Genomic DNA, 12,036 nt, shown 5'->3' on the forward strand with positions numbered 1-12,036 from the left:
AATTTTTATGCTTGGAACTTTTCCATAAATCAGAAATCATTTCCAAGTAAAAATCCTAAGACAATGAGTGATAAGCTGTAAATAGATGAAATGTTTAGGTTAATGAGCTAAGCTACTGATGGAAGAAGAGCAACAGATGTGACGTGACTGACATTTCTGTATTCACACGATCCGCTGAAGCACGTGAACATAATGCACAGCTACGATGTCCTGCCTTTCCCTCGAGCCTTGCTACTCTTTGGATGTTTTGCATTATTTGCCCTCATTTCCTTCATTCATAACATGGAATTTGGGGGCTAAGGGATTAGCCTCTTTAGATAATCAAATGTTCCCTCTGGCTCTATAAATTAGCGATTAGACTAAATGTTTATTTTCTAATTTAAGCAATTCGCTATGTTAAATAAGCAACTTCCAGACTCTCCATTTCTCCAATACCCATTTGAAAATCTTTTCCCACAACTTAGAAATTCTTTTAGGCATAGAAACAAATGTGCTCTGCGGGTCAATGGGAACACCCGTTTTTGTTAAGCAGGCCACGTTGTTTTTAATTTTATTTTAATTAATTAATTTTTAAAACAGATTCATACAGTTATTGCATCACCCATTTGCAACCAGCCTACATTTAGGGGAGAAAGGAATAGTGTAGGGGGAAGGGAGGGTCATGGGGGACAACGATAGGATTTGGTGGAGGATAGGATTTGGTGGAGGTAGAGAATTTTGATTCAAAACATCTAGGGAAACCAGACTGTGATATAGGAGCATCTAGATAATGTATACAACATGTAAAAGATCGAGAATTTCCCAGTATTGGTTATATTTTTAGGTTCATAGCATCTGAGAGCTAATAGGGATCTGGAGAACTTCTAAATTCAAAATCTCTCATTTACCAAATAAAGACACTGTGACTTGGTGAAAGTATGTGACTTGTCCAAGTTAAGGGCAGACCAGGCCTTTGGGCTGTCCAGTTATGCACACTTGGGAAAAACAGGCAGTTCCCAACTATTCTTGGAAGTGGTCCAAAATAACACCCCATTATCCTAAGATCTCACTACTCTGAATGAGAAGAATCTAGAAACTCTTCCAAGAAAAAGAAAAATGAACTGGAGACTGTGAGATGTAATTCCTGCACTAAAGATGAGCCCTTCCAGGTGTCAGGAGAATCCCAAAGTCCCCTCAGAACTTGTTATTCCTAAAGTACTCCATAGGGTCTTGGGAGGTCATTTTGGAAGCAATGCTGAGGGGCAAGGAAGGGGAGAGTGACGCGAAGCCTGGGTCAAAGCTGGCATCTCACCTTCACGGTGGACGTCCTGGCTGCAGAGTCAGGCAAGCACCATTGGGGACCACAGTGCCTTTGCTACCCCACACCACCAGATCATTAGCCCTTCCATCGTTAGATGAAGGGCGTTTAAGTCCATACAGTGTCCCATAATTTGATCTGTTCATTTCCTTGCTGTGGGTAGGGGGTGGCCCTAATAAAGGAGGAGAGAACCTCAGTCCCCACAAAGATGTATTCCCATAGGAAATGAACATGGTGGCCCTGGCTTATACACTGGTTTCTTGTAAGTCTTCACGTAAGCTCCTCTGACCTGATTTGCTCAGGTTAGGTCAATAACACAGTTTCCAGGTGTCCAAGGTGAGCAACAGATCTCCAATTGTGATTGTCTGTGCCACCAAGTGGAGCCAGCCCGTCTGCTTCCTTGATGTCAATTGTCTGGCCAATCTCAGCAAACCTGAACTTATTTCCAGCTCGGACAATCACGCCCTGCATTCTAGAACTGCTTCCGTGCTCTGTACCTCCCACACCCTGCTAGCACAAGACCAGCATCTCCTCCCTTGATTCCTGTCTTGTGACTGCCTTGCTCAGCTGCTACCCTACTCTCCAATTTTTTTTTTCTAAAACACCATTTAATCTCTTTCTGAAAATCCATTAAGTCCAGCAGGATACGTTTCCAACTCCTTAGTGAGGCCAAAGGCCCCTGATTACCTGTTCATCCTCCAGTCCAGCGCAACACTGGAGGGCCTAGGGGTGCTGCAAACCATTCTCTCTCTCTGGAGCCTTTGGCCTTGCACACTCTCCCCACTCTGGTGCTTGTGCTCCTACCAGTCTGTGAGACCTGGCTGGATTATGAGCTGCCCAAGGGTCTTCTCTGTCCAATGCTCCTCTCTAAGGAGAGTGCCCAGCACAGGGCTTCTTGCAGGTGTGTACCTGCTTCCCCTCCACTGGATAGGGAGCCCCTAGCAGAGATCCCAGGACTTCCAGGTTAGGAGCTCAATGATTACTGATGGAATAAAATGTCTGACTCATAAACTGGACATTCTGAAATTTTAGGAGTTGGAGTATTCATGTGCTAGGTGAGAAGAGATGCGAACACAGTCCAAGGAAACCTGAAAGAAGAAGGCATGTGTTTTGAGGCCACAAATCCCCTCGGGGCCCTTTTACAGCAGACTGAATGCTTGGGCAAGAAAGGAAAGACCACCAGGGGGAGAAGAAGAAGTGGTTGAGGAGGATAGTGAGTACAAGAGAGAGATCCTCAGGGACCAACCACAGACCTAGCAGGTGGTCTTGGGCATGGACTCACAGGCTCTCATATAGATACTTTATTTGGGGGATACTATGGCATCTCCTGAATGTGTGGTGACATGAAGAACTTTTGGGAGGCTGACACTTGTTTTTATGTGAATGTAAGCAAAGGTAAAAGAAGAAAATTCCCATCATCATGAAGTTAGCCTTTTAGTGGGGAGATAGAATAAACAAAACAGGAAATTCAGTGAGGCCAGGAATAGGACGTGTGTTTAAGTTTTCAATGTGGTGGCCTCTGGAAGCTTCTCTGAGAAGGCCTCAGGGTACAGGTGAGAAGGGGGAAAAGAACAAGCCCTGTGAGGATTCAGCAGCAGAAGGATCCAGAGAGAGAGATCAGCACCTGGTTTCAGAAAAGGCCTGGGTTGGGGTCAAGGGAGCAGGGGAGCAAGAGGTATAAGCCCAGACAGGCGGTAGAACCTGCAGATTGCTACTAGGACTTTGACTCCTACTCAAGGTAGTTGAGCCACAAGGTGGTTTTTAGTAGAGAAGTGACATGATCTCAAATTTTATTTTATTTTATTTTTAAAGATTTTATTATTTATTCATGAGAGACACAGAGAGGCAGAGACATAGGCAGAGGGAGAAGCAAGCTCTGATGCAGGACCTGATCCCATGACCCTGGGGTCATGACCTGAGCCAAAGGCAGACGCTCAACCACTGAGCCACCTAGGTGTCCCATGATCTCAAATTTTAACAGCACTGCCCCAATTGCTGTGTTGAGAACAGAGTGATGGAGGCAGAGGCAGAGCCAGGAGCTGGGTGTGGGTAGTAGGCTTTAGGTAGTGTCAGTGGGTCAGTGGGGTGGTAGAAATATGGCACCTAGACATATTTAGGTAGAGGGCCCAGAATTTGCTGACAGATGGGAAGTGAGGGAAGGAGAAAACAGGAGTCTATGTTCCTCCAACATTTTGGGCATAAGGGCAACAGAAAGATCAAAATGCTCATTGGCCATGGTGGGAAAAACTGTAGCAAGAGCAGGTCTGGAGTGAAGGTAACATCATGAACCTAGATACAGCCTTGCTACCTTTCGGATGCCTTCTAGGCATCCAGGTGGAGGTGTGACTTAGATTGGATTGGGGTCTGGCCTTTCGGGCAGAGGCCTGAGCTATATACATAAATGAAAACGTCTTCTGTGTTCAGAGAGGACTTAACCAGGAGGCTGAGTGAGAGTTCCAGGGGAGCAGGTGGTGAAAGCGGGTAAGGGGCTGGGGTCAGTCCTGCACTCCAACAGCAGGAAGCCGGGGAGCTTCAGATTCTACACCTGTGACCCTAGGGAAAGGCCAGGGAGGTAGGAGGCAGTCCCGGGAGTGGTGTCTTGAAGGCCAAAAGAAGGATGTATTTATAGGAGGGAAGCATGACCTCTGTGCCATGTGGTCGGCACTCAAAGTCAGATGAAGACGGAAAATTCACCTTTGTCTGGAGCAGCGCTGGTTGGCGGGTGGCCTGGGTGAAAGCGGAGTTCTGCTGAGTCGCTGCAGCAGGAGTCTTAAGACAGTCTCGTTGGGCTTGGTTCAAGGACCAGTGGGAGGACAGAAACCAGACAGCTTGGGGCAAGGGCTCTGTGCTGTTGGTTGTGAAGAGAAGAGACACTGGTGGGCGAGGGACCAGATGGGGTTACAGAAAGTTTCCCCCCCAGGAAGACCCAGGGCATGTGTGTGCATTGGGCAGCCACCTGCAGATGATTTAGGATGACTTAGGGGATGCAGAGGAGGGTGATGAAGACATTTCCTCTACTGGCAAGGAGGGCTGGGGGGTCCAGGGCCCATGGAATGACGGCCCTCTATGGGGCGGGAGCACCTGGGAGGAGGCTGTGGGGTGGGCAGCTTCTTAAAGCCTTCTCTGACAACCTGGGCCAAAGCTGGCTCTGAAGGGCTCTGCAGTTAGGCCGCAGACTCTCGGTGGCCTGCTGTCACCCAGGCCCAGCCTGGGGGTTTTGGGGTAGCCAAGGGGTTCAGGTTCTCTTTAGCCACATTTGTGTGGACTTCTTTGGTCTTTGCCAGGGTAAGTGAAGCCCCTGCAGGGCTCAATCCTCTAAATTCCTGGGTGAGAAGCCAGGGGAGTGCCCAGCCAGGAGGGTGGGGGGCCCCCCCAGCCCTCCCCTGGGGCCGCAGGGGCCTAGCCATCAAGCCATCAGGCGGCTCCCGGCAACAGCGCGTGGGGGGCGTGAGCCCACGGATTCCCAGCGAGCCGGGTTTGGCTGAGGAACCTCCCTGCGCCACCCCCGCACCCACACACTGCACCCACCCCAGGCGCTGCGCACCCCGGCGGGCTGGGGGGCGGGCTGGGGGCGGAGGGGAGCGGGTTTGAGGTGCCGGCGGTGCGCAGAGGGAGGCGACGAGCTGGGCTCCAGGCTCTGCCCCGCGCCACGTGGCCGTCCCCCCGCCCCCGCCCCGCCCCGCCCCGGGGGGTTGCTCGGGTCTGGGTGGCGCTCCCCTCTCTCCCTCTCCGTGCGGGGCTGAGCACAGCTCCGTCCTCCTGTTTCCTGCGCGCATTAGTCAGGGAGAAAGACCCCTGGGCTCGGAAGGGCAGGAAAGGGCAGGCCCCTTGGCCTTGGGGGGTGGTGGTGGTGGCTGGGGACCTCCCCCTCCCCGCGCCCCAGGAGACGGAGTCTGTCCCCGCGCGGGAGGAGCGCCCCCCGCAGGCGCGACCTCCTTGGGGCCGGGTGGTCCCCGCGCGCGGGCATCCTTCCATTCACGGCGACTCGGAGCGCCGAGCTGCGGCCCTGAGAGTCCGACCGAATCTATGAATGGGGAGAGGGAGGGAGGCTCCGTCTGCCTCCACTCCCCCGCCGCCTCCCCGCCTCCCGCCCCCCCCGCCCCCCGGCCGCCCGGGCCGGCCAGATGCTAAGGGCCTGGGGCCGGGCCGGGGGGCACTGCGGGGGGGCCCGAGGGGTGCGCGTCTGGCTGGAGACAGCACTATTTATACACCCCGGAGCTCCAGGACAAAGAGGGCAGCTCGGAGTCCCCCGCCCCCAGCCCGGCCCCTCCCCGGGGGCGGGCTGGCAGGTGCGGGGGTGGGAGCCGTCTCCGCGGGAGCCGCCGAGCCAAAGGTCCGGCTGCTGACGTCGGAGCGCCCGCTCCTGTCAATGAACGGCAGCGGCAGCCTGGGGACTTGTCTGGCAACGAGGCTACAGACGTCATCGCCTCCTGTTGGACGCGGGGGGTGTCCGAGCAGCCGCGCCGGCTTAAAGGAAAACTCTCCAAGTTCCAGGCAGCCGGGGAGAGTCGTTCCCGAGAGCACATGCACCCACCCCCGCCCCCCCAACGCCCGGTGTGCGCGGCACACAGGCTGGCACACAGGCTGGCACACGCGCGCACACACGCGCACACACGCGCGCGCACACTCGCACTCCTGTTCTCCAGGGAGGTGCGGGGCCAAACTTGCGGCCGCAGAGAGGATGAGCTGAGATGGACCGGTCTTCCTCGGGGCGTCGAGGGCTCCACGCGGCTTCCCTCCAGACCCCCAGAGGCAGGGGAGGGAGAGAAGACTATGACCCTCGGTCTGGAGTTGTGCCTCTCTGCTCTGGGAAGATCAGCGCCAAATCCGGGGTGCCCGCAGGCCGGGGACTGTGCCTGCTGAGCGGAGCAGAGGCGAGCCTCCTTGGAGAGGTCCCGAACTTGGGCCGCCGGCCTCGCTTGGCAACTTGCTTTGCGCAGCTCTCCATGGAGCCCTGGGCCCACCGTGTGCCTGGCCCGCTGGCTTCTTCTTCTTCTTCTTCTTTTTTTTTTTTTCCTCCTTTTCCCTCTGGCTTTTTTTTTTTTTTTTTTTTTTTTTAAATAAATGTACGAACTTGAAAGGAAGCGGAGAGCGGATCCGCGCTTCAGCACACTTTGGCGGGTAAGTTGATAGTTGTTTTTACCTATTATTTAACCCCTGAGAGTCCAGAAAAACTTAATGCCAACCTCTTTCCGACTTTGCCCCCATCGTTTCCATCCATCCTTTTTGGCTTTGAGGAGGAGCCCGTGCGTGGCTTGGGGACATGACTGCTTTGGAGGAGGGCTGGCTAGGGGGAGTGGAGAAGACTAACCCAGGGGTCTGTAAGGCTCAAGGGGTTGCAGGGGAGGTGAGAGCCACTGCAGCCAACCCCAGCGCTGAGCGGTTGCCTCCGGGCGGCTGCCTGACCTGAGTTTGCAGCTCCAAGTTTCCTGTGAAGGCTGCCCTCCAGCTGCAGACCGCATCCGGCGTGATGCTAGCCTGGCAGGTGCTCCGGGGAAACGGCCAAAAGGAGCTGCTGAAGCTCCCAGCACCTTCCTTGCTCCCTTCTTGGCTTCCCTCCTGAGTTCTGGATGGGGGCAAGACCCCCCCCCCCTTTCCATTCCTCACCTCTGCTGCCACTCTCATCTGCCCCCTCCACCCACCCCCCACCTCTCCCAGCCCCTTTCGCAAAAGCCTACATGATGTCATGGGGAGGAGGATTCCGAGTCTCCAGCACCTGAAGGCATCACTATATTGCACTCTGCAGCATTTTATTTTTTTTCATTCCACCCAATTTTCCTTGCAATCCATTGAAAACATCCCCCACCAAACATCACAAACAGTGCCCCCCCCAACCCCACTCCTTCATGAATAGACAGGGCCAGGGGTCCCAGTGCAGAGCACCCCACCTCACCCCCTCCCAGATTAGGAAGAAATCAGCTGAGGGGCCCAAGGAGCGTCTCCTCCCTGGGTTCTGAGCTCTCCTCCCCTTCTCAGCTCACCCTTCTAGTGGAGAGAAGAAGAGGAAGGAGGAAGGAGGGAGCGCGCCAGCCAGCACCAACAGCCCCCTAGACGTAGGGCTGCTCTGCCGAACGGGCTGTGGGATCTCTGCGCCCGTCCCTGCCTCCTCCTGCCTCTCCAAAGGGCCTGCCCTCCATTCTCCCTCCCTGGTCTCTACTCCCCACCCCTTCCGTCCTCGCTCGCTCCCCTCCACCTAACCCCACCTTCACTCTCCTCTCCAAGGGGGGAGGGCCGGGGGTGGGGAAAGAAACCCCCAAAGCCCCAGCCCCGGGCAGAGAGATGTCGAAGAAACGCAAAGCCCTCGAGGGTGGAGGAGGTGGAGGAGAGTCCCCGAGCCCCGAGGAGGAGCCCACTGCCTGGTCTGGGGGCCGCGGCCGCCAGGAGCAAGGTAGGGGGAGGGGGGAGGAGGAGAGGGAGAAGGAGCCGGGAAGCCTTTTGGAGTTGAGATCCTCTGCAGGAATGCTCTAGCTGGTCTTCGTCATAGCTTCCCATGTCAAGGGAACTTGAGTAGACTTTCCCCCCTACAGATGGGATTTTACTGGTGTCTTCAGGAAATTGGGGGTAGGGTGGGAATGAGCTGATTCAGCCGGTGCTGGAGACCCAAACTGGGGAGAACTTGAAGGTCTGTGGGGGGGAAGAGAAGGTGGGGTGGGATGGCAGAGGAGGCAGGGAGAGGCCAGGGAGGTGTGGATTGGGGGCTGCTGACCATTTCCTGGTTCTCTGCTTGCCTCGTCACTGTGCACCGGTGTGACCGACTGTCCTAGGCATGCATAGGACACCTGTGTCTAGAGGGTGGGGTGCCGGGGCTGTCCCCCTAGCGCCTGTGGCTGGGGAGGGACGGCAGGGAGGTTGTTGCCTTCTCCCTTGCTTCTCCAATCCAGGGATGCTAAGGGTTGCGTCATGTTGAATCCTCACCCCTGCACGGGCAGGCCCTTTGCGTTCTCCTGAAGTTGGAGGGGAGGTTTGAAGCAAATTTGGTGATGTGTTGTGATTTCAAGGGGAGCTGTTGTGATGAAAGCAGCGAGGTACTCCTTTACCTTGAATAATACCAAGGAAAAAGTGAAGATGGGAAATTTCCTGTGGAAACAAAAGTAATACCTGGGTATCTGATTTCCACATAAAAGAAACCCAAACAGACACCTTTTATTTCACTTAAAGCATTGTGGATTTGGTTAAAAGTAGGCCCCAAAGAACCAGTCAAGCCTTTTCTGGGCTGTCATTAAATTACAAAGGAAGAATGACCCAGATGCAAATATTTTGCTCTTGGTTAAGCTTTGGAAGAAGGGATGAAGGGCTGAGGTGGGGGTGGGGGGAGTGGGGGGAAACATCTGAACCCAGGCAGGTGGAGGGGTTGTTTTGAGTGATTGCTTTGCTTTCCAGAACTGAGCCGAGTGGTCTTGGTGGTGGCAGATGCAGGGCTGAGCAGGGCACCAGAAGGCATGGGCGTGCGTCTCCAAAATGGAGTCATGGCTCTTCTCCCTTGACGTCATAAGGAACACAAAGTCACCCAAGTCCTTACTGCACATAAGACAGGACTCTTCTTGTCCATTGGGAACCTTTTGCATGGCTTGTATACGTTGGAAAGCAAAGATTAGGCTTTGGTCATCCCTGGACAGTGCATTTTGGATTTGATAGAAATAGATGAGAGCAATGTTGTCCGCTTACCTGGAAATAGGTTGTATTTTAGTGACTGCCCATGTTTTGACTTTAGTTGCTCAGTTATGATCTTGGAGCAAAAGTCAGTACATTTCTCAAATTAATTGCACTGGAAAAATGGAATTTGGTAAGAAATTCAAATATTGCAAATCACTTTATCTGAATGGTTGGTATTTTTCCATTTTGGGGAGGATAATTTGGTATCACCATGAGTATCTGACACATTCGTCAGCTCAATACCCGGCATTTGGTTTTGACCTGAGGGTTACTCTGAAAGATACGTATCATGTTCTGCTTAAGCAACTAGTGAAATCTATGGGAACTGATGTCATTATCATGGTAAATAACAACACGGGTCCATTTTATGGCATTTTAATAATTAATGAATACACGTCTTCCATTATAAAAGAAATAAGAATTGCATTTTAACAGATGTCTCTCTCTCTCTCTCTTTTTTTTTTTTTGTGGAAATACATGGTATTAGAACTTAAAAAGGTATGCTCTGGAGGTCCTGTACTAATGGTAGCAAATAATTTACACGTTTTTTTGCAAGTCAGAATAGGTGACAGTTAAGTACTTATACCCATATTATTCAGAGATTATAACAATTTTGAAATGACAAATTGTTGTACAAATTGGTTTTGTTTTAGACCTTACAAATATCTAATGATTCCACTGTATCCTTTGTATTTGGCAAATAAAAGTGCCATTTGGTCATCGCCCTGAGTATGTAACTGTAGAAACCATTGAGACTGTAAACACTCAACTACTGTATTATTAGGAATGCATTTCTTTGGGGAATGGTGGCCATGGCATACACTCAAAGAGGCAGAGGAACATCTCTGTATATGTGGCAGGACGTGTGGCTCTGCTCACTGTGACAGCAGGGGACGGTGAATGCCGTGTGGTCATGCACACACATCCTCACACATGGCCAAGGACCTGGATCTCCTCCACCCCTCCAGCTCAGTGCTGTACTTGTTTTTCCTTTGGGTCTCTCAGCCAAACTCGACCGTATGCGCACTGAAGAACAGAGGAAAATATTTACATCTGCTTGCTGACCTTGGACATCCAAAGTGGCTTCTTTTAAGTTCCAGCAACTTGGAAGGCCAATGTGTTTGTTCGTTTTGACCATTGAAAGTATTACAGCATGTATTAAATTAAGGCAATTGGAAATTAAATTTCAGTGGTAGTCATTGATTATAAGACCATCTGTCAGCAGGTTGGCTTGATCTGAAGTTTTAAATAGATGATAAATATGCAGGCTACCTGGAGAGAGGATAGTGGGAACTTGGAACATAGGAACAAAAATCCATCGTGCCTTTTCATGCCTTTACCTACCACCAAGCTCTGCCAAGGTGTACACAGTTCCCAGTCATGGCCGATGGGTATCTGCTTCAGGTGCTATGTGGATATTTCCTGGTTATCATGTCGTAATGGCTCCTGCCTCCTTTATAGTTTCTGTTCAGGAGATTTCCTTATGGGGATGAAGGTAAGGTCATACATGGGTCATTGTGAACACACATGGATGGTTTTGGTTTTCTTCCTGCCTGTGATCACTACATCTTATTTCATTTAACTGAGTAAAGACAAAAATGAAGTGCACTGTCCTAGCTTTGGCTGAACATTTCTTTAGATGTCCATTGAAATTATTTGACATGTGTGCATGTGTGTGCACCTGTGCGCATGTGTGCTTGGTGTGTATGTGTCTGTGTATCAAATCATGGCCAGAATATCATCCTTTCATGGGTGCCAGCTGACTCTGTGTCCAACATGTGTTCAAATTATATTGATGAAAGATATTTGCATAAAATGTTAAACTTCTAAAGATTTGGCTTTACAACTAAGTAAGAGAAGTTCGGTGTGCAAAAATGGACAATGCCAACCACAATCTTTGTTTTGCCTTGCGTCTACTTTTCTTCATTGCTTTGAACTGAGATACAAGAGCATGTCCCAATGTTCAACTAGCTGTGAGATAATGGCTGTGTTGAAGGTGTATTGGAAGACTCTCTGATGAAAACACTGAATAATTTTATTGATTGATCTTATTCCATAGGAAGATACTCCTATTTTTTCCTCTCTCTTCACGTTCTTTTCATATTAATTCCTTTTAGAGGAGTGGTTATTTACTTGGAAACTGGTTTGATCCCAAGACGTGTCATTAACAACCCCCCCCCCCACCCGCCACCACGTGCATTGAGATGCAGCAGAGATGCCCTGTTTCCTTAGGTTCCCACTGGTGGGAAGCCTGCTCTCCTGGCCTGTCCACCTTCCCTGACTATTGTGTATTATTTAGTCTTCTAGTTTTCATTCTTATTTCCTTTGGGATGATTTTTGAATGAAAATGATGGCTGTTGTTCATTATGACATCCCGTACATCTAATGAGTGTTTTAAAGATAAGTAGTTTCTATTTTTGATGGAATTGGCTAAGATCCCATCTAGTACAGATTTTCAGCCTCCTGGGGGGAGCCTCTATATGGAAGGGAGCCAGGGCAGGGTTGGATAGGAACTATGACCTACTCATGGTTCACATTCCCCAGACTTCATGAGTTGCAGGGAACCCATCCATGGAGTAGCTACTCCTTCATCAGATGAGTTAATGCCCAAAGCAAACACGTGGTTACTTATAACTGTGTACCTCACTGACATCATAGTGGCATCTGGGTTTTGTGGCTTCTCTGTATTATTAGTGAGTCCTTGGTTTGAAGGGCAACTAGAGGCAGGGGAAGTAGTATCAATCCTGTGCCTCTAAAACTCATTAAAGGTAAACATCTAGAGTGTGGATGTTATATTATATCTCCACGACCCCCTGAAACCAGGTGCAATGATTTTTTTCCCGAACAGATTAATTTTTTTAAATAATGGACTAGACCGTTTTGTTATTATGAAAACAATCTTTTAAAGGGCGATGTATAATCATTAATGTGAAAGAATGGGCCTGACCTCTGGAGGAAGAATTGATGCAGAAGAACATTCTTACGGAAGTTTGAGAGCAAGGAGCTACCGTTCAGGTGTTTTTGTTTTTGTTTTGTTTTGTTTTGTTTTAGTTCTCTTAGTTTCTCTGGCTCCCACCAGCAAAGCC

General features: G+C 50.6%; 1 protein-coding gene across 4 annotated transcripts in view; it reads left to right on the forward strand.

The window, feature by feature from the left end:
- Positions 1-5,628: 5,628 nt before the first annotated feature.
- Positions 5,629-12,036, forward strand: part of PDE10A (phosphodiesterase 10A) — a 591,886-nt gene continuing 585,478 nt past the window's right edge. Inside the window, exon 1 of one of the 4 annotated variants that reach the window (XM_072766442.1) lies at positions 5,629-6,418. Coding sequence is in view for 1 of the 4 variants with exons in the window: in XM_072766434.1 (XP_072622535.1) it covers positions 7,577-7,685 (109 nt within the window). In the remaining 3 variants the exon portion in view is untranslated. Of the gene's footprint in view, positions 6,419-7,271; positions 7,686-12,036 lie in introns of those variants that run through there. The other 3 variants (XM_072766447.1, XM_072766434.1, XM_072766456.1) reach the window with 3 other exon arrangements.

Source organism: Vulpes vulpes, chromosome 1 (genome assembly GCF_048418805.1).
Source record: "Vulpes vulpes isolate BD-2025 chromosome 1, VulVul3, whole genome shotgun sequence".
Lineage (NCBI taxonomy): Eukaryota > Metazoa > Chordata > Mammalia > Carnivora > Canidae > Vulpes > Vulpes vulpes.